At 40.2% G+C, this 26,339-nt stretch overlaps 1 protein-coding gene across 2 annotated transcripts in view; it reads left to right on the top strand.

The window, feature by feature from the left end:
• Positions 1-26,339, top strand: part of PHF2 (PHD finger protein 2) — a 499,797-nt gene that overhangs the window by 263,889 nt on the left and 209,569 nt on the right. For both annotated transcript variants that reach the window (XM_085624580.1, XM_085624579.1), the window contains exon 2: positions 4,525-4,610. In XM_085624580.1, the coding sequence (XP_085480706.1) occupies positions 4,525-4,610 (86 nt within the window). The remainder of the gene's footprint in view (positions 1-4,524; positions 4,611-26,339) is intronic.

Here is a 26,339-nt window from a genome sequence, read left to right as displayed (position 1 = left end):
ACTCTGCTTGCAAACGGTATTTATTTAATTTTGATTAATGAAGCTTGCTGCGGGATGTGAGTGGGAATCCCGTACATAACTGTCTCGCATAAAGTTGTCTGCTGCAATACTGTTCTTTTTCCACCCCCGCATGTGCGGCGGGATGTTTCCATCTGGCCTTCGATTCCAACCTTGAAAGCAGAGTTCAACAAGTTGAGCAGAATAGAGCGCCATTGTCCCACAAAGAGGTGCCTTTGACTTCCTCTCGTGAAACATTTGTCCTTCACGTTGCGAATACGCGCACTGAGGTACAGGCGCCTCTGAACACTGACCTCCCCCTGCATTTCAGCTCTTTGATCCAAACTATTATCAATGCCTCGTCCACGACCAGCCTGGCTCATTTTTTTTAACATGTGGGCTCAGGGCCCCGTGACCTCTTTCCTAACTATTTTTGGTGTAATTCCGGCATTTGTTCATTCACTTTTCTCGAGCATCTTTGGAGGTGTTCCGCTGCTTCTGGCGCTAGTGGCAGGTGTGCTGCTTTACCTTTTCGTACTCCGGAATGGCTGCTCCTTCTGTGCCACACGAGCACCTATCCCGTCTGCATCTTCTTCGTGATAGGATGCTTGACTTCTATGGTACTTTGCCATTGGCGACTGTGAGCCTGGCTTATGGATTATCCTTCAGGTATTCCTACTTCACCTGCGTACAACCTGTATTACACTGCCTGGATTGTCCCTTTGAATGGCCTCTGGATTTGTGCTTGACCAACATGGTGTCTCCGGTGCCGGATTTCGATCGACTGATGAGGCCCTTAGTGTCTCACGAGTTGTTCTGTTCTGGTGTCCGGATCATGGCGTGTGGTGCGGCGCATGGTATCCTGGGTAATTGGGACATCTCAGCGGCAGCCTACGACTTCTTGTCCATGAGCTATTTGGAGGAACATTCCGGGTGCCCTCTGATTGTGCTAGAGGCTCCGTTGGTTGGAGAACACGTATGTTCCTTTTCTTTACTTAATTGGATGGCTGAGACTTTTAGTGGCCCTGCAAACGATTTTTTGTTGGAAGCCGTGGCCACATATGCTGCCTATACATTCATGGATTAACTGGATTGTCGTCCATTGCGCCTGTGCTACTGGACAGCACCCTGGCGCAACATTTATTTCTCTTATTTCTCGTTTTTCTCTTCCTGATGGTCGGCTTGAGTTTTTTACTATACTTGCATTGTGTTTTTTGGAATTTTATGCTGCAATGAATTGGACTTTAGGACTTTGGCGCTGCATTGGTTACGCCTTGTTCTGCTCTGACGAAACTGAACTCTGCGTTCTCTCTTTTCTTGCCTATTACATGTTGCTTCGCTCAAGGGGGCGTGTAGTGAGTTCTCCCTGAATACGTACATACATTGTTCAGTTAGCATAACCACGTTGAATATTATGTAGCCATCTTTTTGTCTTTGCACACGACACTGCGTTTACATGTTCTTTCTTGAATAAACTGCTGACTCGAGACTTCCTTCAGACGAGTGCATTCTGTTGTTCCCATCCCAAGCTCTGCGCAGCGACCTTGGTCTGTACATGCTGTGACACACAGTCTGGAATTTTACACGATGCATGTTTTCCACTCTAGGTTGTTCGACCCACTATTTAGCCATGACACACGCGCAGCTGCAATTACCTGAAAGTTGGTGCTTTTCATATCACAGACATCATGTTTATTGTTCAGACCGAAGACGTGCCTTCCTGCGAGACGGCTCCTGATGCTCCTGTGATGTGATTTCACTGAGCTGATTTTTGAGGTATGGGGTCCCCTATTCAAGCCTGAGAGACCTTCTATTATAACATGATTATGATATTGGCTACTTGGTTAAGGGAAGGTGGTAGTATCCTCGGTATTTTCCGATTCGCTAAATACCACCTCGGTATTTACCGATTCGGTAAATACCACCTCGGTATTTACCGATTCGGTGAATTCCGATTCGTGATTACCGAATGTTACCGAATCGGTAACTGTTACCGAATTTTTACCTACATATAACTTACCTATTCTAATTTACCGATTCGGTACGGCTCGGTATTTAAGAACCGGTAAAATTTATTTACCTACATGAGGCCCCAAGTCACATGTTGGTGAACTGTCAGCGATTGGAGATCGCAGTTGTGTTCTAAATCCATTGATGCAAAACACTGTGACTCACAAAAAGGAGACAACATCTCTTTCATGTCTCCCTCCTATGTGCAGGTCATTACAGGTTGCAAAAGCCATACGTTGGAAAGGTTTTTCCAACTCCAAAATGACTTTTGTACACTGCCAAAAAATGATTTTTCGGTCACAAAGTCTGTGATTATGCAAATTGCAGGGCTTTTGACTTCTAAATCACTTAGGGCCCGACATGGTAGGTTTCAAGTCCATTCGCAGTATTTGGATGATGGTGGTTGGAGTTTAAACCTGTGGGAAAATCCGACTGGGTCAGTCGAAAAGGCAGCATAATCCCTTAAGGACGGCGTTTCTGCCGTCGGGATCATGATATTGGTTGCCGACAGCAATTCCATGTCGGGCTTTCCGACATGGAAAATCTGTCGGAAAGTGACACTGGGGGCCCCTCAACATCCCTGCACCGTGTGGCAGGCACCGGGAGGTCCCTGCCACACAGTTCAGGGATGTTTACAAACTTCCATTTTCCAATGGGAGCTTGTGCTGCGGGCGTTTTCAGCTTGCCACACAAGCTCCCATTGCATGGTAGTGTTCGACCTCGCTATGTGCGGTCGCATCCTGATTGGGATTTCGGAACCGCCGATCCATGGTCAGGCGGTTCCTTTCCCGCCGACATCGTAATCAGGGCCTTAGTACTTTGTTGCAGTGAACTGCTGTTGCACTTCCACGTCCTTGATTGCTTGTATGAATGCTAGAAACTGATTTGGGACTCTACTTTTTGTATTCCGAATTGTATTACTAAAACAACATAATAGGTTTTAGTGGTCCTACTATTTACATTACAAATGTGTTTTTTGCTGTTTGAGTCATGTTTGTATGCCATGATCCAGTACAGTGAAATACTTATACCACTGAGTCTGCCTTCACATTTATCAGGCAGAGAAATTCAGCCAGCGTTACTCTTCCGGCGCAGGGAGTTCAATTTTTGGTATTGTAAGAAATGACACTGAAGTGAGAGTTCACAATTTTTTCCTCCCAAGCTGTCATATTCTCCTTTGAGACTTTTATCTGCGGTCCCAAGCCTCTCTCTCAAAAGACCTTGAACTGGGAGTTACATTAGTGTCTAGCGCCATACAATAGACGTAAGCACTTGATGGAAAACATTTAAGGCTTGGGTAATTGCTCAATTTCCACGTGGGCCAAATCAAGGCGTGCTTTGAGGATTTTCCCAATTAATATTTATTAAATCAATTTGAAAGAGGGATAATTGCATAATCATTGGCTTTTCTGCAAATTGAATTTTTTGTGCCCCTCAGGAAGTCAGTTGTTACCTAAACTGATGTTACCATGGAGGGTCATCAGCATGTTCCAATTTATTAAGGTGACCAGAGATTTCGAGCTAATGATCTAGAGAGGGGACAAACACAAGTATTCATTTTCAATTTAGGCAGGTTACATTCTTGCACAGGGAAAACCATGTCCATGTCTATTATCTCATAAGACATCAGGAAAAAAATATGATTATAAAATGAGTATAGAAAATACAATCAATTGATGGCAGCCAGTTTTAAAATGTTCAATCACATATGATCTGTCTTAAGCCTAGATTGTAACATTCATGCTGCTTGAGGTGGTTGCTTTCCTCCTGACTAAGAGGAAGTGTCCTAAGAAGTGTTTGTATCAATCATCCATTATCTTAAAGATTGTGACAGCTTATTCTGAGGATTTGAGCAAAATGAAGGCATTAAGATGAAATTCACTCAAACAATACCTTTCAAAACATGTCAGGTTGGAAGATACTTATTATGCTCAATATAGCCCCATATCAGTTTTACCATTTCTCTTTGTTTTCATAGTGGTAAGCAGCATCGACTCTATCAACATTTTAAGAGTAATTGAATTGTGAAAGGACATCTAAATGCATACAAATTTTGTGTTTACTTGTACATAGAGCTGTCTCAAGCTTCACATATTCGATTTACCAGCCTTAGCCATCGGTACTGCCTTTTATACTGTTATCCGGCAAAACCCCATTATCGAAAGTAATGCAGACAATGCAGTATTGTTCTAACCTTTTAGTAACTCAAGCATTTGCTGATAGAATGACTCTTTATGGATGTGGTGGTAGAGGAAGTGGTGTGGTAATAAACCGGGATAAGATTACTGTGACATGAAACCTTTATCAACAGATATCTGATTTCAGGGTGGTGCAGACCTTGCCCTCTCACCTGTAATTTTCCAAGGTGCTATCAGAGTAACTTGATAAGTATTCACTTGTACAGCGACATCTTTGCCACAGCGCGAACTGTAATTTACAATCTAATAATTGTAACCTTTTTTTTCTGACTGCCTGTGGAATTGATGTGCTGACCAGCCTGTTTTTTTCAAATTACAGCTGTGTTGGCGTGGAAGAAGATGAGGCTCCAGACATTGACATCTATCACTGTCCAATTTGTGAGAAAACCCATGGAAAATCAACATGTAAGTACAGATGTTAGAGTTTCACAATTTCATAACCTGTAAGCTTGGCACTTTAACGAGGGAAGAATACATTTATTTCACAAAGCAAATGTTGCGGTGTAAATTTGTTACTACACCCTGCACCGGAGGTACAGGGTGGTCATTTAGTATGAAAGAAAAATTGTTCTGGCTTCCATTTCAGCCTGAAAATGTGACATTTATTTGATATTCTTTTCCCTTGGCTATTTTATTTTTTCCCCAATCGGTTTACATACCTACAAACAAATCAGTGCTTATGTTACTGCATTTGCTCTCTACTGTATGGTGTTTGCAGTGGAGCTGCTGCTCAAGATGAATAAATAAATGTAAAATCTTCTGATGGACAGTTTTTCATGATATAAAAACTACATTTTCATGAGGTGAGTTTACATAAAAATATATTTTGTGAACACTACGTATAAGTTTGGTGGTCGACTACGTACAAGTTTGGTGGTCATTCTATAAAACCTGACTACCTTTTCGAATTTGGTGAGTTGACAAGCCAACCTCTACAATCTATACAAATATAGTTTTTCTACAATCACACCTTTTCTTTGCATATTATGAATTAAATATTATTTGAAGTCATGTGTGATACCCAAAAACCATGAGGAGCAATTTATAGCATTCTATTTTTTCATAGAAAAAATTCATTTTATAAGAATCAGCATTCACTAGACTAGACCATACCACTCCACAACACCCAAAGAACATGCCTTTGAGACCTATTGGCTTTGGTAATGGTTTTTAGCCATGCTAAACAACATCTGTGATGCTGTGCAGTATGACTTAATAAGAAAAAAAGGCTATGACCTGGCTGGCTGCGTCATTTTGAAGATGTACGCACCACTCATGCATAGACTTGAGATCTGTACGCACCACTCATGCACAAGGGTCTTGGTTGCTGAAGCGATTGGGGAAGCAACATGGGTGCTTGGAGGAGAAGTGACACATTACAGAGAAGGAGGATGCCAGTGGAGGTGAAGCAACACGGGGGTAGAAGCAAGTCAGATTGAAGATTGGCACTTACAATGGGCAATATTAAAGATTATTTGTCGGCCCTTATGGCCATTCTATATTTACCAGACCAGCCGTCCTTGTTTAAATCCCCTATTGTGATGATCTTTATTAAAGGTTTGAAGCATAGTGGGACCTTAACCTGGTCTTGGCCTTTTTCATGCACATCTTTTGAGCCAATGCATAACTACTCACTGTTTCTGCTGACTTTGAAGATGGTCTTCCTCATTGCAATTATGTCAGCTCATTGTATGAGTGAACTGTAGGCATTTTCAGTGCAACCGACATACACCACAGTTTTCCCAGATGAGCTGATGCTTAGGACTCAGCTGCATTCTTATCAAAAGCTGTGACTTCCTTTCATGTTGAGCAATCAATCACTCTGTCGACATTCTTTGCTCTCCCTTGAAAGAGAAGGATGCATTCCATCAGCAGGACCCAAAAGGGCTTTAAGGTTTTAGATTCATTGTACCGGCGAGCACTGTGTGGACGACCAGCTTTTTGTGGGGATCTCAGGTTCAAAGAAAGGGCAGGCTGTACAGACGAGGACACTGTTGAGATGGATTATACTCTGCATTTAGATCTGGTACACACTTCACTGCCCAAGACACAACCCTTAGAAGGTCTGAGAGCCCATTCCACCACGGCTAAGACTGCTACCCCTGCATTGACTTGGGGAAAGCCTATAATTGACATCTGCCTGTTGCAAAGTAGACATCAGAGCATTTGTTCAGGAAGCACTAATGACTTGAGTCTTGTCCAGCAGGTAGGCCATTTTTGCACTAGGTCCTGCAGGACATTTTGGTCTGAGTGTGGTCCACAGATGCTCCTTCTTGAGAGGTGGTGCTTTGGTATCTATTATAAGGTGAACATTTCTTCTTTGGAAGTATCCATCAGAAGAACATATACATTTCTTCAGCACTCCTCTTTCTGGTGGATACACAATCGAACTGCAGATTCCGCACTGCACTCCCACCTCCTCTCTCTGTCGGGTGCTCTCTTTTTCACATCCGATAAGCTCCCAAGTTAGGATACAGCACCCTGGTACCAACATTTGTTCTTGATCTGCTTGAAGGTACATTACTGGAAAAAATAAGAAACTGACATCAGCGCGCAAGGGTGGTGCTTATATGCAGCTTCTCCACTTAGGGGTGGGTTTCGTGGAGCCAACTCAGAGGCACATGGCACCACCCTAGAGCCGAGCCGGTCCTCTGCTGAAGATACGTTTCTGGATCCAGTCTAGCACCTGCTGAGTAGTCTAAGGTGAGGAGTCTGTGGTTAGATAGAGTATCTATACGAAAGAGCATTACTGAAGTTAAGTAACTTGGGCTTTTGATTATCTCCACACCATACATAGTGTGTAAAACTGTCATATACACTAATAGATTTGAATGAGTGAATGAGTTATGTGTACAGTGCATCTGCTACCCAAGAAACTTGCCTCATGTTGCTTGAAATTAGTGTAGTGGGAGCATTTATGAGCTTTAGTGACAATTCATTCCATCATTTAGCCACAAAAGAATGGCCAGCCATACCGGATTAATCAGTATCATAGTGGTAGTATGTGAAGAGTGTTGGAAGATCTGAGAAAGTGGGTAGGATTAATAGGGGTGATGAGATTTTGGAGATACAATAGGCCTTAGTTGTAAAAGTACTTGTAAGTATTTTCAATTTTCTTCTGTTGGTCACTGGTAGCCAAAGAAGGTCTTTAAGATGTGAGGAAGTAAGTATATGTCGAATATTATTCAGAAACGGTCTTATTGCCACATTCTGGACCACTGGAAGTTTGTGAGTGAGATGTTTTGGAAAGTCCTAAACTAGAGCATTGCTGTAGTCGAATCTTGACATGATGAGGACGCGCTCCACCACGTCTCGCGTGGAAGAGAGACCTGTTCTGCTATCATTAGAACTCTCTCTTCCTGTACCCTTCGTGCTGAATATCAATACACTACTTCATCTTCCGCGATCAGGTGACCTGATCTGTTTGTGTGCTTGAAAACGAGGTTTAAAACCGTACAATAAAATTACATAACACACTAAGCCTATAGCAAAACTAATACAAGGTTGTTGGTGGTTTGCACATGGATGCTAAATATAACACAAGCACACAACCGATGCCGAAACATGAACTTTGCTTAAATAAGCATGTAAAAATGATAATTGTCACTTCATATTTTTAGAGAACAAAACATAAATGGGGTAAATACTGAGAAACTGAGAATATATAAGCATGAATGAATAAGATGGAAATTAGTTAAAAAAAATCTCATACGGTTGGAAAACCAAGGTGTATACCATCTTTGTGGTGTATTTTATTGCACCACAACCCTTCTGATCTCCTCGTCTAGGCCATTTATTTCTTTCCTCCAGATTTCGTCCTTGTTATCCATTTGTTGCATTTCTGCAGCCCTCATCGTTTGCTGCTGTTCTAACACTAGCTATTCCCAATTTGCCAGTTTCTACTGTGATACTACATGCCAGGATGTGCAAGCCTACGTTTTAAGCATTTATCTTGTCACTGCTGCTCTGCTATTACAAGCTTAAAGAGCCAATTCGTACCATGCTGCTTCAGCCCAGTATGTATAAGCCTGAAAATAGTTAAATAGTTAAATAGAGTTCAATAGACTAGCTCTCAAAAATGTATTTTTAAGCCTTTTTGACTTGTTTCCTTCTTGTTTGTTTTGGCACTACTTTTCAGGGTGCACCCATCTATGCCCCATGTAACCTTTTGGACAGTGTGGTTCTGGAAAGGCACATATTTTCATTAAGAATGGAAAAGATTGTCAGTGGGGTGGTAAAGGACTTATGCTCAAACCTACAGGACACAGGTTTTGGTATTCTGCATCAGTTGATATTATGCCCATATGTTTGAGCCAGCGTGGGTGGCACTGCTGGTGAATAGTTTTCCTAATCCCAATAATTTAATATGATTTGTTCGCTATTACTTTCACCCAAGAGACCCGTGTACTATTAAAGTAGTCCTATTAATCTCTGTTTTAGTGTGCTTGTGCTAATATGATCCTAGACATTCAGTGAATTTAGTGAATCTGTATGCTCAGCAGATACAAATAGTACCAGACAATTAGAAAACTAGAGAGCATGCAAAGTACACCCCATTCTTGTGCACAGAATTATAATATCCATATTTTGCGCAATATAGAGAATCCCCTATAGCAGTGATTCCCTAACGTTTTAGGACCACAGTCCCATTTTTAGAATGAAAACCTTCTGCGACCTTCCTAGCTTTAATGGACATGAGGCTGGCAGTTCTTTAATGTAACTAAAGCATCCTGTGGTAGTTTATTGCTCTCTACAGATATGTTTTACATCGAAATGGCCACAGACATCTACTTTTACTGTAAATCTATATTACACACAAATGATAATGTCTGGATATCGGGGGTTCAGTAAATATTTAACATTTTTGCATCACCAAGTAAAGTTTTAATTTGTTTTGATCCTGTTAAAATCTTTGTTTCCATTACACTGCAAAATTAAAATTTTTATTTTATTTTTGATCACATAATTACTGAATGTGTAATGTTGTGTGTTTCAAAAAATAACACCCTGCAGCCTCTCGTTTCACTCTCCCTGGTGCCCAGCAAAATTATTTAATCATTTACTTTACTTTTCTTTTTCTGATTGAAAGGCGAGAGGATTTTCTAAACATCAATCCCCATGTTAAAATAATAAGCAGTGCTTTGCTAGAAGCCTTAGCCTGGCATTTGACCTCTTTCCTTGAAGCACAGCAAATGTGGCAATATAAATACAGAATTCAAAAATTGGCTCATGATCCATCAGTGACTCACAACCCACAGTTTGGGGGGCACTGCCCTGTAGGAAGGCTTCATTACTTTATCTGCCAAGGCTGTTGTTGCAACGTTTAATGATACAGTATATGCGCATGACTCCTCAACATGCAATCCGTTGGTAAAAGGGATCGAGGTCTGATCAGACTTGGTCTAAACATATAATGAAATTAAAAAGCTTTAGCATGACAATTGCAGAAAAATATATCTTCTGATAAGACATCGAAGTAGTAAAGTGTGTGAAATTATGCAGGTCTCTGTTCTGCAAAAGTCCTTCCTCTTCTGGCCACAGAGACAAGCTGAGGAAAGCCCTTGTCCTGGCACGTCTCGACAACTGCAGTATTAGTTACTTCAGGCTCCTAAAAACACTCATTACCAGACTTCAAAGGCACCCTTGCTATGGTGTATCTTTTAATGTCTATCTGATTAATCAGCACTTGTTCAATTGCATAAAACATAGGCAGAATGCTAGGCTGCTATGACCTAGACTTCATTCTGCACTAAACCCAGAGACTTGCAGTTCAGCAAATACTCAAAAACTGACCTATTCAGACTGTCCCATGACTGAACTACGCACAGAAGAGTGGTCACGTATGAAGAATTTTGAACACAGGGTCACGTGCATTGTTCAATTGGGCTCCTATCAGCAGGCTATAGGTTCCTTCTCTCAAGTGCTGTGAAAAAAGACAAAAGACAGCATAAATTCCTTAATATATAAAGAATTATCTGACTGTCCAACACTAATTTTCAACATGCTGTATTGATTCTAGTTTTCAACAGACATGGGCTCTCACTATTCAACATCAGTACTTAATTTGAGTTGGTGGTTTACGGTGCTTGGCACCTGCACTTAATTATCAACTTCAACACTTATGACAGCTGCCACATGGTGGCACTGTCTGTTTAATCATGAGATTAGCAGAACAACCGTTAAATATTAATATAGTATATATTAAAAATGACCACTGGGTGACTCCCAAACCATTTTTATAGCTTTGGAGGCCTGGAGTAGTCTGAATTGTCATTGGCAGCACTGGCAGGGGCAATGGGGTGGAGCAAGCTGCAGTTGCCTCCTTACAAGGGATTGGGCACTTAATTATTTTTTTAACAAAGTAAGCACTGTTCAACACCTTTATATGGTTACCACTGTCCCCAGTTTGTCACTCGAGGCAACTTACATCTGATTCTGTGGAAGGTCCTAAAAATGTACCACACAGTAGTGCCTCTTTTGTCACCACTGGATTTCTCTGCAAATATTGGCAAAAAAAATATTGCCCAAAAATATATTAAGGACGCAATATCGACTTAATATACTTTATATGTAAAGTCAAAAATATAGACTACCAAAATATAGATGGCCACAATATTTTCAAAAATGGTTCAGTATATGGAATTTTAACTTACACTTAACCCTAAAACCTATATTATCTTTAAAAATAGTAGCACATCTATAAAAAAAGATATTCCTAATATGAAAAATATGCACTAAAGTATAACCAGGGCAACTGGAATTATGCAATTATGTGGCTGTGGTGTTTTGTTGCAGAATTATAGATTTATATAGAATTATAGTTTTTCTGCATTTACCACATAATTCATCATCTGCTGCATAATCTGCAGATTTTAACAAAAAAAAAAACGTTTCTTGCTGAAACGGTTCAAAAGTTATCAATATAATAACATTAAAAATAAATTAATAATACGGTCTTAAAAATAAAAATAATTCACTCTAAGCTATATATATATATATATATTAATATATATATCTCTCTCTATATATAGATATATATAGATATTAATATATATTAAAACAAAAAAAATCAGGTAAAGGAAACTAGACTTGGAGGGAAAAATTAATTACCCCACCCCAACCTAGGCAACAGTAGGAAATGTGTTGGACTTTGGAAAGGTAAAAGTACTCTTCCTACCCTAACGTGAGCAACAGTAGGGTAAGAGTTGGATTTTTTAAGGATCAGATGTGCTATACTGACTCCAACCTAAGCAGCTGTAAAATAAGTGTTTGATTTTGTAGGGATTATACTTACTATTCCGACTCCAATATAAGGAACAGTAGGGAAAGTGTTATATTTTGGAGGGGTGTGAACTACCCACTCCAGCGTAAGCAACAGTAGCCAGAATATTACACTTTTGAAAGCTCAGATTGAATTTTCCATATCGTAAATTACTACAAAATAAATTGTATATATATGTATTTATATACGTATATACATTAAATATATTTCCAGAAACAAACATTTTTAACATTAGATAATTTATATAAATAATTCAAAACTCATTACACAAAATGAACATAAAAAAATACATAAAATTATATTTAAAAATTAAATCAATAAAAAAATGTAATACATAGGTTTAAAATGCATCCCCCCCACTACCCAAAAAGTCTAACATCCACAAAAACTATTTAAATTCATTACAAAAAGATAATACTCATTATTCCAAAATATAATGATTGAAAAGGCAGTGTTGAGAAACAGAAACTGCATTCTTACTCTAGAGACCTGACGACTGTACCTACAGCACAAGAGCACATAATGTTAGGCACCTCCAGTAGCAGCACAGCTTCAGAACGTTAAGTTGTGGAAAAGAAAGTAGGAATCCACTTCTATAACAAAAAGAAAGGCCACAGCCAAAAGAAAGCTTTGTGTGAGACACAGTTTGACTTACTGTAAGCCAGTGGTAGGAGCAATGTGGCTGTGCGACATGATCATACTTACAACAGTCTGCACACAGGGCTTAAAGGGAAATTTTGAAGATGTTGTAGCTTAGCAATGCAGTTGTTTGTACACCTGAGATAAGCAGCATTGCAATAATATAAATGAGAGAGCATGCAAGACTTCACAAGTGATTGCTGCCTGTCAGATGTAAACAAGGGGAGAAGCTTCTTCATGAAGTTATGTTGATGGAAACTAGTAGACCAAACTCTCAAGATATTACCTACATTTTGCTCCTTGACTTTTGGAGTTTCCAAAGGTCCTGGCACTAACCTGAATGATTTGTAGTAAAAAGTGTAGCAACACTGATAATAGCCTCAGATTGCCTGCTTCTTCTTAGACAAACTTCATTTGAAGTGTGTAGACAGCCATGTGTTTAAGGGAAACTCTCATCCTTGAAGAACTATTTACGCTGCTTAATGCCAAACCCTACCTAAAACAATGTGTGGAGAGGAGCTACATTTTGGGGAAATATTCAAAGCCAGAGAGATCCACATAACGAAGCAGTCTATGCTCTATGTTTGACACATGGCACCGGTTTCCTAGAGACATGACCTTAGTGATAGCAGAGAGAGCATTTTTACTAAATAATACAGATGTATGCACCAGAGGGTTAATGCCAAACCGCTTCATCTATAACAGATAGCTTCACTTTGTTGCTTGGCCCTTCGTTGATTTCCTTACCGTTCTTGTTCCTTCTGTCATCCACCCCCTCTCCCATTGTTATTTGGCCCAAGACCCAAGAGATTACTCTTCACAAACGTGACAAATATCCTGTCCGCTTTATTCCAAGTGTCATGGCAATGTAATGCACTTGAAATAAGGTGGACAAGATATCTGTTGGGTTTGTGTTGGAGTAACTTCTCCTTCAAACTCTAAATCAAACCCTTAGTTTCAAAAATATAATTTCAAGGTGAATTCTGATATGTAATCATTATAGTGAAAGATTTTATAAAAATGTACTTTGTGCTTTCTGAGCAAAACCATGTTAAAATAAATTTGCCACATATCTTACCTCCAAAGACCAAGTACTCATTCCTGGCTGGAGTTGACAACCCTACAGTTCAGAGGACAGTTGCTTCCACTTTGTGCCCAGAAAGGCATGAGTGTTGTCAACAACTGGCCACTCAATAGGGATTATTTGTCTGAAGGGTGACAAGAACAGATGACAGAACAAAGCTAGCGAATGCACATGAGGTAACTTGATCTACTACCATTTGTTTCCTGGGCCCTCCTAGACTTTCTGGCTCCAATCCCAGAAGCCGGTGGAAAACAAAGGGAGTAACCCACATCTAAATAGAGAAGTAGTTTAGAGAAAGCTATTATTTCTGATGGAAGAAGAGGATAGCTATTTTAGATTTAGGTATTAAGCTAATTTTTATAGTAAAGCGAAGAGGAACATTTCTGGACCTATGACGATGACAAGTGAAGAGCAAGGCCTTGCTGGAAGAAAGAAGACTCAAGGGCTCTTAACCCCTGTTGGGATATGGGACTTAGAGCAGCTCTCCAATGGAGTGTTGCTGACTTCTGTTAGCCTGCTTCAGGGAGAGAAAGAGCAGAAGGACTCCTGACTTCAAGAGGGTCAAGCTGACCCCAGAGACTGCACTCTGTGAGAGCCCTGGCTGAAGAGACCCAGTGATTAGAAACCTGCCCTTTGGACTTGAGAACTGAGAATTACCACGATGACCTTTCCCAGCAGTTGGAGAAAAGTGTGATATATCAGTCTTTTTCACCTTGGGAGGACTGTCACAAGATGATTAGGCTTCTCCAGGAAACACTCACCTTAGGCGGGGCAGAGATTATGTCGCCTTGAAACTGGGATCCCTGGGACCTCGCAGGAAAGTCACCTGCCATCGTAAAGCCCTGCCAATCTACAATCACTCCTGGAGCATTTTGAAACCTAAAAAAGTGTCGAAATCTGAGGGCAAAACCATGGACTGGAGAGAGGTGGCAAATCAGTTTCAGGGGTGAAGCGGTCTAGTAAGTTATAAAGTTCGGTTTCATTCTGCTCTGAGCTTTTGGCTCCAAATTCAGCATCTTCAGCTGGAGATTGTGAGGTGGAACTTCAAGGGACTTTCCATGGTTTTAGCCTGGGACTTTGCCCCCCTGCAGAATTCTGTCTGCCGAAGAGTAGACTTAAGGGCCTGATTACGACTTTGGCGGTGCAGCGCCGGGTCAGCCCTGCCTCCAAAGCCGTGGTTAGGCCGCCCGCCAGATTAGGAGTTTCCTCCTGTCTAGTGGGCTTTTCTTTTTACGTTCCCACGGACTTCCCGCAAAGCATATTACAGCCTCCTGACCTCTGCAGCACCGTTCCCTGGCGGCTGCGGAGAGGTAATGGCGGTTCGACCGACCTAATCGTAATAGGGCGGTCGTGAGACTGCTGCGCCAGGCCCCTACAAGTCTGGCCGTCACTGGTAATTAAGCCCTTAGTCAGAAGGTAAACACTTCTGGGGTGACCACTTGTCATATGTGTCCTTTGCTCAGTCATGGCCACACTGAGTTTGTGTCTATGTTCAAGGAACCGTAAACTGCTATATTACTTTATTTCTTCCAGGCGCTTCCGTGCCTTAAAACCTAAAACATTTCGTCACCTGTTCCCCATACCCGATTTTAATTGTTTATGTGTCTTTTTTCCTTAATAAAATCTTCTCTCTTTCTATAAAGTGGTTTGATTTGTTCATAGTACTTGAACATTGCCTGCTGCGCCCTAGATAACCAGGTTGTGTTTATTAAGTTGGTAACGATTATACCTTCCCAAATAAATAAAAAAACACTTTCTGACGAGCACCGAGGTAAATAAATTATGAAATTGAGGAGCTAGGGCAGGCTCCCATGGCTACCAGCCTCAGTTGAGTTATTAAAACTGATTAGACTACTCACTGCTTATAAACTGAATGTGACTTCAACTTGAAATAATATACAGACCTCTATGGCGAAGCATATTCTCCTTCCACGTGTGAAAACATGAAGACTGTCATTGAAGACTCCACTGACGCAGCTTCAGAATTTGCAATCAGGACCCATAGGTTCTGAAAAAGTAGACTTGACTTTGTCAAAATAAAATAAAATTGGTGTTTGTACAGTGCGCATTACGTCATAATTCTGTCTTCACCTCGGTGTCTGTGTTGCAAACGACTTTGCCTCAAGTTGAGCATAAACGTATTTCCTTTTTTGTTTTCTGGATTTTTATATTTTTATGGATTTTATGGCATGCTTTTTAACTTGAATGCCTTTATTACATATTATGCGTGTATGCTAGTGCTGCTAGGAGACTTTTGCTATACCATACCATACCTTTCCTTTATTCTTCATGAGCTCTGCTTATGAGTCAGGCAGTCATATGGAATTAGACACCAATTTATTTTGAGTAGGTCATTCTCCCACCTCCATCTCACACAGAGGGTGCAGCATACATTTATCCCTTGCTTATAGCAAGGGGCACATGTACGTGTTAAACTCCACAGATCTAGGAATTCTGTGTGGTTTTATGAACAGTAAATCTAGTTCCATGGGGTAGTTCCACATTCTGTGGGGTTTAACTCTGGGTTGCATGCTACTGGTGTAGTGTAAACGTATGATGTTATTTGCACATGAGATTATGCCACCTTATCAGTAATGTGCAACGTTTTATAATTATCTTCGAGTTCGAGAACGCTTCTTGGTTCTAACCTTAAACGTAAAAAAGTCATATAAATATATTAACCAGGTGCTCTTCTGTTGATATTTAACCTTTTTTGTGTGCAGTACTTAAAAAAAATATCGAGTAAAACTCAGCCCTCCTTCAATGAGGACGTGCCGCTTCTGTGGATATAAGTCCCTTTCTTTAATATCCTACTTATTAATCAAGTAGAAACCTAATTGCACTTCAATTACCTTACAAATCCACGTGTGACATTTCAGGTGCCTTACCTGCCTTTAGCCTGCTTTTTGGGAAATTTACAGAGCATTTTTGATCAATTATGGTTGTGTCCCCAGACTTTGTGACTTTTACTCTGCTTCCCACAACAGAGCTGTGTCGCTTATGAGATAGTGACAAAAACCAGCATCTGAATATTTTGGAACCTTGCAGTGAAGCACATGGCATGCTGAAATCCACAAACAGATTGCAGGAGTAATACAGCATCAAAGGCAATTACACGTTGAACTAACTAAATACAAATGCCTTCTGCAGACTTCTGGCTTCTAATTAGTCAACAAAAGCTGCCTTTGCCAATCTGTCTGCCGTAGCCTGCACTATGTTGTACACTGTATTTAAAATAAAGAGCCTGCGAATATCATTGAAGGGTTCTCGATTACATATGTTTGTGAAAGTGTTGGAAATATACATTGGCAATCGTATCGTTTTGCCACTTTTCTGTACGTGTGTGTGAGGTTCTTTGGAACAGATTCTTTCTCAGAGATATGACCACATTTTCAGGATAGTTTTTAAGGGAGCAAGGTTCAGATGCACACAACCATCATGCACGTTAGTTTTCAGAGCATTTTCAGTGAAAGATATGTGGGACAGATTTGTGATGTGTAAAAACCGGCTTGACAGGATAAGGGGTGAAAATCCTTGAGAATCCATGCCTATGAGTTGAGCATAAACAGAGGCCGCTTCACCCTGGTCATCCGTTGGGTTTCAGAAAAAGTTCTATTTTTTTGTCTGGTAAAATGTACTGCAGAGGTGCTGCACAGCGCTTCCACGAATCATGCACTCCTGTGGTACACACAGATGCAGAGAATTTAAAATTTAAGCCTTGAGCTAATCTCCAGATCCTATGTTATTCCTGAACACGATAGCTAAAAGACTATTCAGTATTCTTGGCCCTTTAAGCTTCAGCTGGTAGTATACAATGCCCAAAACCAGCAAAACTGTCTACTGTCCACCGGTTTGTTAGGAGACTGGATCTCACACTGTTGGCATGTTGAGTCTAGAAGTGACTTCAGTCCAAATGAGAACAGTTCTTGTTAGCTTTTTAATCTCGATACATATAAGGGAATCCAGCATACTGTGTTGCAGCAGCATCACAGGCTGGTCGGGTCCTATACCTCCCCTCCACCTTCCTTCCAACTATAATTTCGGCTTCTCTAGGAGTAATTATGGCTGTGGAGGTGGTGTCAAGGTTTTGGAAAGTTAGCGTTCTTGTCACCGCAATTCTACAGTTGCATCACCATTTTCTTGGGTCCCAGCTAAAACCTGCTTCCATTCTGTCAAACTTAGGTTTCCTATGAGTATGGGCTTGTTGTTCCTTAGACAGATGAGAGCTTAATGAATTAATGTGACTGCTGGGTAATTGGTAGACTCCGAGCAGCTGGTATTTCTGTCATCTGTCAGTAAACCCAGACCTCTAAGCTCTTAATATTCAGATAAGCACCTGATGATTAAGTAGACTATAGCACCTCTCCCTGACTGTTTTTCAACTCTCCTAGACCAAAGCGAAACAGCAAAGTCTCAGTATAGCTGGTCCTAATTAATTCAAGATTGTAAACTCGTTGAAACTGTCCACAAATGCAACCAAAGACTACAGACATGCTTCTCTGAAACTCTCATCTAGAACTAATACTTCCGTACAGATAGAGGTTGCCTCAAGACTGATCGGAAATGTTTAGCAACTCTCTCCGACAACACCCCTTATGGTCATCTGTTGTCAGCATCCCTCACCTCGTCATGCAAGGAAGTACTAGCAGTCACAATCGATTGATATGGAAAGTGCATGAGCGTAACCTCTGATGCCAACTAGAAATTATTTGCCACCCTCTTCCCAACTTTACTTAACCTGTGGGAGAACCCGAAGGCTAATTCCAAGAGCCAATACCTGAGTTCAGCACATGCACCTGTCTTACCAACCCATCACGACCCAATCAATACAGAGCCTAGTCCCTCAACCCCGATTGACTAGACTCAAGAAATGAACCCAATATGTCTCTATCTATTACCATTTCCACATCCCTCACTAATCCAACAGACCTCCTTCCTATACCCTCCCCTTCCTTTTCTACTAATCCAAAACCCCTCCTTCATTTTCCTTACCCTACCCTGACTGCTGAATGCCCTATAGAACTGATAATCATAACTAATTAATAACAAATTCGATCCTCATCAGCTTAGAAGAAAATGATCCAGTAGATGAACAACCAAAGGTTACGTTTGGTGCTTTGGAAAAACCTAAAACTCCAGCTACACCAAAAAATATTGATCCCAATTCCTGAGTCGCCTCACAGGCACTGTCCACAAGTCAACACCTCACCGACATGTCACACACCTCGCTGAGTTATCTATATGTGGATGACACACTTAACTGCAAAGGTCTATAGCCAAATCTAGAAATGATTAGAAACTGTTTCCTGTATTCTCAGACATAAAAACCACAAGTCCTATAGACATTATCGTCAAGGCAGCGATGTCCACTCCAATGTCTTCCCTGCTAGCTGTGCCAAGAAATAACAAAGTCCCATATATTAATTGAGCTTTAAACACTCTCTCCCAATCTAATATTGACATGTCATTGACTGCAAGAGCAATTATGAACCCAGACGTACACCAAACACAATGAACATTTCTTCTATTGTGGCAAACGGAAAACCAGTGCCACATTCCGCTAATCAAAGACTGAAACATAACAATCTCAAACATTCCCTTCACAGCATCCCTACCAAAAAGACGGAACAATCCTTGCTAAACTTCCTCCTGCAAAGCTGTATAAAATCATCAAAATACAACATTGAAATCTCCGGCACTCTGAGACCTCGATCTTGATCTTAATTCTTGATTTAGATGCCAAATCACAAAAATCCATAAATCTGCCTTTTCTTCTGAACTTCCTGAATCTCCAACCTGACAGAGAAGAAATAATTGGAGACATATTGCAGTTATTCAGAAACAGTCCAAGCATATTAAATGTCTTTTAGTAATTACCTCATGCCTTGCAATGCCTCGGTGTAGACATCAGCACAGACGATGCCTTCCCCACTAGATCATATACGATCCATCACTGGCTAGGTGACAAGAACATTCTTGGATCCATTATTAGAATTATTAACTGGCAAAGAGGTTATCCTCAAACAATATCTTCTTAGAAGATTTCTGCCTACATGGAAGGACCAGATTATTCATTTGTCTCTGATTTCCCACTCATGGACTTGGTCCAACTCTTGAGCATACCAAACCAGCCTTGACATTCATGAACGCCTGCATAATTTATAAACCCTTACATTGCGGCGATACCTACCTCTGATGGCTGAATTGTGGAATGAGGTGCTACTTCCAAAAGGCTCCCTGCTCATAGATTCTCCAAGGTTCAGAAAACAAAGAAATATCTCCTGCTAATATTAAGATAACACCTCCAAAAATGCAATGTAAGTCCACCTGTGATGCAGTTTACCTCATTGTTTGAGGGCTTTAAATGGGATCTGAAACAACTAATGTGCCAGTGTTATCTTTCATGTTAACCCTTTTATCCATTGCATCACACAGAACAGCAACAGAATCTGTTGACCTGTTTTGTTTTAACCTGCATGAGAAAGTGATTCATAACTAACCTCCATTTTTCTGGCGCTTATTCGGTGTCTAACTAATATTTACGATTGTAATTTCTGCTGCAGCTGCTGTTGTTTTGCACACACCTCATGTAAAGTGCTCAGAACCCAAGGGTATGGTGAGTGCTAGAGCAAACTGTAAAAATAAATAAATAAATGTGTCAAGTTGAGTCTAGCAGACTAACCTGGGTCCTGGGATGCAGCAGACTCTGCTGTTTCCTTGGCCCGCTCTTTAAGAAAGAGCAGCTTGAGGCCAGTGGGTGTCTGACAGCACAGGGCAATCCAGAATGGTATGTCCCAAGCTGGCCTGTACCTCGACAGCCCCATTCGTGGTGAAGACTTGCCTGAGCGTTGGGTAACTCTCTCTCCAGTACTCAGCTTCCCCGTTAAACAGGCTTGTCTAGGATGTCAGGGAGCTGCTGCCAGTGCTTCATCAGCTCCGGCTTCTGTGTTCAGGTGTAGCGTGCACTTCTCAGAGCCCTGCGCTGTCTTTCTTTGTGACCTACTGGAGTATCAGAAAAACATCTTACCAGACAAAATCCAATTTATTGGCATAAGCAGTATTTTTTTTTTTATCCTGAGATGAATGTGCATTAATGAACCCAAACACAACCAGGCGGCCAGAGATCTGTGCCCATTTAACCTGAGTTGACCCTTATTGTACAGAGTAGAGCCCTGCAGCAGCAATGTTGACCCTTTGAGGATCCCAGCCTGATGTGCACTCTCCCTCATCTAACTACTGTCAACCAGCTGTGGCCCGTGCAGGTAAGAGTGGGTGGGGGAATTCGACAGACGACAACAAGGGAAAATGAAATAAATAATTTCCCCTCGTCGTCTGTTAAAATCCCCCCCCCCCCCCCTCCCACCCGGCGCTACCGCTCATACCTGCACGGGCGGTGTCAACATAAAACTCACTAAGTATAAATCAATTCACACGTATATCACCTGGAGCAGTCCTGAATATAAGGGTTCCAACAGGTGGAAAGGACGGTGGATAATACAGATTAGCCAACAATGATTTATTACTCCGATTGTTAATCTGTGGGGGCCCAGTAGTTAAATCTGGTATTGAAGAGAGAAACAGTTGCATGACTTGGCCAATTTGGGTGTGAGAAATAGATTATTAGTATGGTTAGAATTGACCAATGGACTAATTGAGTTTTGGCTAGTTAATAACAGCATGCACTCAGAATGCACCATTTCCACCCAAAAGAAAACACATGTTTGTATGTGCACATGCACACACCCACACACACTTTATTACTATCTGTCTCTTTCGATCCTGCTCTCTTACTTCCTCTCGTTCTGTCTCTTTATCTCTTTCTGTGAACTACGTCACAGGTGTTAAATTGTTGTTCCTAATATGCACGTGGCCTCCTCTGAGTCTCAGTGCACCAGGTGTATTGAGTCTTTTGTGCACACAGGAGTCCTGATGAATGTCTATGTCTTCATATGTCCTATTTAGGCTGCGGTCCACATTCCAAAATACTTAACGAACATAAAACAAATCTGGATTCATATGTAACATTATTTGGTTGGAAATCTGTGAATTGCACGCTTAACATATTTGCAGTACTGTTGTGATTTAATAGTTACAACAGCATCTGATTGGTTAAATGGTTTATTGGGGCACCACATTTTCTGTATAGCTCATTTCCAGATGTTCGTCTACACAGTTCACTAGTTTTTTATTAGTTCGTCTTTTAATTGCAAAGCCATGCTGCCTCTGTTAAAAATCGCATTTAGGTTAATTACTAGCGAGTTCTGAAAGATCACATTTGCTTTTGGGATTCCTGGCTGTAAAATGAGGAATTGATTCAAGTCATTGATGAACATTTCTTTCAGAGAATCCCTCATTTTAAATGCATTTCTTGGCTTCAGACCGCTTTGAAATTATCGCTTGTGAAACAGCGCTATGCGGTGATACAATTAATGCTGAGATTCATTGCACCTTGTATGGATTTCTAAATACTGAAACGGATTTGAGGATATCTTAATGAAATAGTGTCTAGATTTACCCAAAAAATTGAATATAATTTAGACATTTATTTTTTCAATTTGTTTCATCCATATTAAGTGGCACTGATTTAGCCTTAATCGTGGGCTGTTCGTTCTTATTAAACAATGATGCTCAGTTAACCTGGAATACATTGAATACTGCAATGATTTAATCCCCATTCTTGATTCTTTACAGACTGACATGAGATCATATTTGGCTTTATTTTTTTAAATGTTAGAAAGATAATAATTTGCCGATATAAACTATTCCTTGTTCCACGGACATGTTTCCATATATTTAATTCAGGAAGATCTGCTATTTATAACATCAAGTCCCCTTAGTCATTCTGCTAGTTTATTTTGGGAGAGGTGTAGTGCAGCAGCCAGAGCGGCTGACTCCGGAGCAGGGGGATCACCATGTGATTCTGGGCAATAGCTCACTTAATTTCCCCGATGGCCCCGCGTGCCTTGAGACCCTTAGGGGTGATTAGTTTGCGCTTAACACTTAACAAATACTGGATTTATTATTCCTTAGAAAGTTTAAATAGAGCATTGACATGTTCTTAACAGTAAACACCACCCACCACCAACAATAATTTAAAATAAAGCACAATTCACGATGAAGTATTGAATAATAAAAATACATTGATCTGCATCTCTGTAATAATGAACTACAAATTAATGCACTTAAAACGTAAAAGAAAAAATATAATTTTATATCTCTCAACTGACGCCCATAAATTTTCTAAACTAAGTTACAAAATTCTTTTGATGCAAAACAAGATCTGTGGTAAGTGAAGGATGAGTGTTTCCCTTTCACTATTTGGTTGAATTCACTGTGAGTATTCTAGACTATCAGTTGACAGTACCTGCATCCAAGGATTACTGGGTTTTACTCTTTGTGGACAATGAGTGCGCTTGCCTGCAGGACTTTTTCAACCATTTAATTGCCTTTGATGTTGTTGGTTGCATAGCCCCCAACTCAACGCTGTGGTAGGCAAAGGCTTTAGCTGGAAGGATTTTAGACTTGTTCACCTCCTCTCTTCCAGTCATTTCCAGCAGGTACACAGAGAACAAGGCTAACAATTGGTCAATGCCTTTTTGAGTCTAGAAGGCTTCTATTCTATAAGCCATGATGTTACATCTGTACACAAAGATGCAAGATATCACAAGGAATCAGGTAGGCATCTCTGAACCAATACACATGTCTGACAGTTGTCACTATGGAGATAACCTGCATTCTGAAATGCATCCAGATATGCTTAAAAGACCAGAATTTCAAATACTTTCAGCAGCTGAATGCATGCTCCTTAAGGGGAAAGATTGCACCATAACATTTCTTCTGTAGATACAGCGCCTCTGCTTTGATGTGAAATAAGCAACATTGGCTGTTTCACACAATATCCCACTTTGACAATAGATCCATACTTGAGCATGAGCAAACAGATGAAAACCCCTATGAAGGCAATGAACAACAGAATAATCTCTATCTTCTTAAGAGTGCACACTTTTATACCCTCATAAGCTGTTGAAATAGCAGTTCAAGCTCTAATCCTGTCTCAGGTGAACACTCAATATTATAATATCTCAGGACTACACAAGTGTTCTCGGGCAGTCTTGAAAGCTCAGTTACATGCTGCAGCCTGGTTACTATTTGCAGCAATGGTATGCAACCTTATTGCTCTCATAACTTGGTGATCTCCATTGGCTTTTCTTTTGCCTCCTGAAGTTGGTATTCTGATAGTTTGGAGACACTTTTGAACAATGATAGTTAAAATATGGTGAGTGAGGTATGAAAGGTTATGCTAAAATCTGAAAGGCATTCCAATTTTCCTTATTTTAATTTTTTTTCTTTATTAACATGACAAAAAAAACTTAAAGTTAAGGCTCTGTCTATACACACTGCAGCTCATCATGTTGTAATATCAAATTTAAAATTTCCTCCCAAGATGAGGAGGATCTGGGCAGCAATGATGAATCGTATTAAAATGTTGTAATGGGCAAGAAGAATAACATGACCCGTGATAATTTTCTTATAAGAATTTCTGAGGTGTTTGTTCATAAAATTCAGACACCTCCAATATTTTAAAGAAAATCTATTTGTCTTCTGTCTGGGTGTGATCTGGGAGTATCTGGCACTGCAAGATTCCTGTTTTGTCATAATACAGTCTACTCTGGTGCAATCTTGATCTACCAGACGTATTCCAAATATTGTTTGACAATATCATTAGAGAAGAAGTCCATTCAAATTTTGTGTATTATACCGACATAATTAAGAAGTTCCAAATATCCAGATCTTTTTTTTTTATTTCTCTACTTTTCTGTGGTGGGTATGTTTAGGAAGTGGTCAAATGTTAATTCTCCTACACTGATTTTCTTTAAATAATCATACCCATATAAATGGATCCAGAAAATCTGTGGGATTGGCAACTCTGCAAGTTTAAAAGCGAAATCTACCTGAGATTGCAGGATAATAGACTGAAGGTCTAAATTCTGATTCACCCTTTGAGATATGGAGAAGGTGTCTGAAATACTAGTAAATACACCTTTTTAACAAAATACATGGAAAAGTCATGCAGAAAACTATTTGCAATGCATGTTAAACCAAAATGATCATTCAGAGCTGTGCTGGGTGAATTATCATAGATATGGGTAAGAAGATCTGGCTGCTAAGTTTGTTGCCTCTATTTAACTGCAAGAATTGGGGGATCAATACAATTGAAAAACAGTGTTTTCATTAACTCTGTGTTTCACAGTTCATTTTTACATTTAATCTCCTACATAGTATTCAGAAAGCAGTAGTGAGAGATTTGTTCAAAATAAAAATTTTGATTATGTATTCAATCACCTTCAGCAGCTCTACTGGCTCTTCTTTCAGAAGAGAATCACTTTCAAAGCTGCATGCATAACCTATACGATTTATGTAGGTAGTGGACCAATTGTAAGTACAAAACGTTGTGAAATATAGACTGCAGTATTTTTCGAGTTTCAGCACGAATTAAAGGTAAGAAAACAAAAGTAGTGTGAGAGGAGAGCCATTATTTGGAATGCCCACCTCTATTTTTTCATGTAGAACTGAATCTTTAGAAATTTAGAAAGAAAATCAAATCTTGTTTGTTCTCGAATGTATAGTCCATCTTTTTTTACCGTGGTGACTGTTAGTTGGAGAAGACAGAAACTCTTATTGAATGGATGTAGGTTTTCAATGAACAATCAATCAATCAATTAAGTTATTATGATGATGGTGACGATAATACTGATAATAAGTATACATACCTACATATTCAACTAGTAGAAAGTGTGAAATGTGGGTAGTGCCAAGCTGATGTGATTCCCATCTTTAATCATTGTGTCACTCTGGCAATCTTTTTGAGTTGTAGTTTTTTTTTAAACTCTCCTGGGTGAAATTTCATTCTAATAACTGTCAGCAGTCTTATGATTCTGGTGATGGACTTACAGGACTGCGATTCTCCCCAAATACAAAACCCTTTGGGCTTGTGGTAATTGGTTGAACATTTTTTTCTAAAAGTGCTAATGTGAGGTCTTCGAGGTCACAAAGGGCTCCATTTTGAGCACACTAGAAATTTTCCTCTAGGTTTGAGTATCTTTCCTAAATATTGAGGATAGGGATTGCAAAGTGTGTAAAAAAATATGGTCTGTGTAGATTCAGTGAAGTAAAGAGGAAAAGCCAGGAATTTGGCATTTCATCCCCCTTATGACAGATTAGTTCATGATCAAGGACCACAACAGAAGAAACCTATGAGCCTAGAATCTATGAATGTAAAGAGTGTTCAGAGGGAAGTGATGCTGCTCGAACTGCCTTGCTGTAGCGACTGTGATGCAAAAAAGTGGTGTCGTATAAGAAACAACAATAAAACTCTTCGTCACTGATTGAGTGACGCCTACTTTGCTACCACTCCCTCGTCCTCCGGTAAGCTTTCATACAACTATGCTGGTGATAAGACAACGCTATAGTAAGCAGTCTTGTGCTGGCCTCGATAAGCTGCCAGTGGAGTGCTCCCACTGTGTTGACCCCAATCACTGTGGTGCATACAGCGATGAAGGCTAGAGCTGTGTCATTGAATTAGTTTAATGTTATCACTATACACAAGGGAGCACATTTTCTTAGATAGACTTTGATATGGAGGCCAGTGCTCTCTATGCTATCTGTTTTCTAATACACGAAACAGCTCAATTAATTACTTTTTAAAAATATTATTTTTCAGATCTACACAATGTCCTCAGTATAATCAATTTAGAAAATCTATTGAGCCGATCCTGCTGACAGCAATGTAAGGGTTCGGAATTGCATATTTTCTTTTGAGATAGGACCACAGGTTTTATTCATGGGGACAGTACGGTGAACATCCAGGGAAGGATTTGTGCAGATAAGTTGGTGTTAGTGAATGAAGGCTGTTAGATAGATAAATATACAAAACAAAACCTTGGCCCAGGGTATTAATGACAGTGGAAAAAGAGGCTACATTGGTTAATCTCAAAGTTGATTTGCAAGCAGTAATTTTTCTTGTAGTTGGGTGATGTTTGTAATTATCTCCATACTTTGATGGGAACATATTCCCTCTCCGAATGAGGATACAGGGGAGAGGATGTAGCCTTATTGCTAGAGCGGTAGA

This window comes from Triturus cristatus, chromosome 9 (genome assembly GCF_964204655.1).
Source record: "Triturus cristatus chromosome 9, aTriCri1.1, whole genome shotgun sequence".
Classification (NCBI taxonomy): domain Eukaryota; kingdom Metazoa; phylum Chordata; class Amphibia; order Caudata; family Salamandridae; genus Triturus; species Triturus cristatus.
Note: the sequence above shows the minus strand (reverse complement) of the source record. Positions and strands in the feature narration are given on the sequence as shown.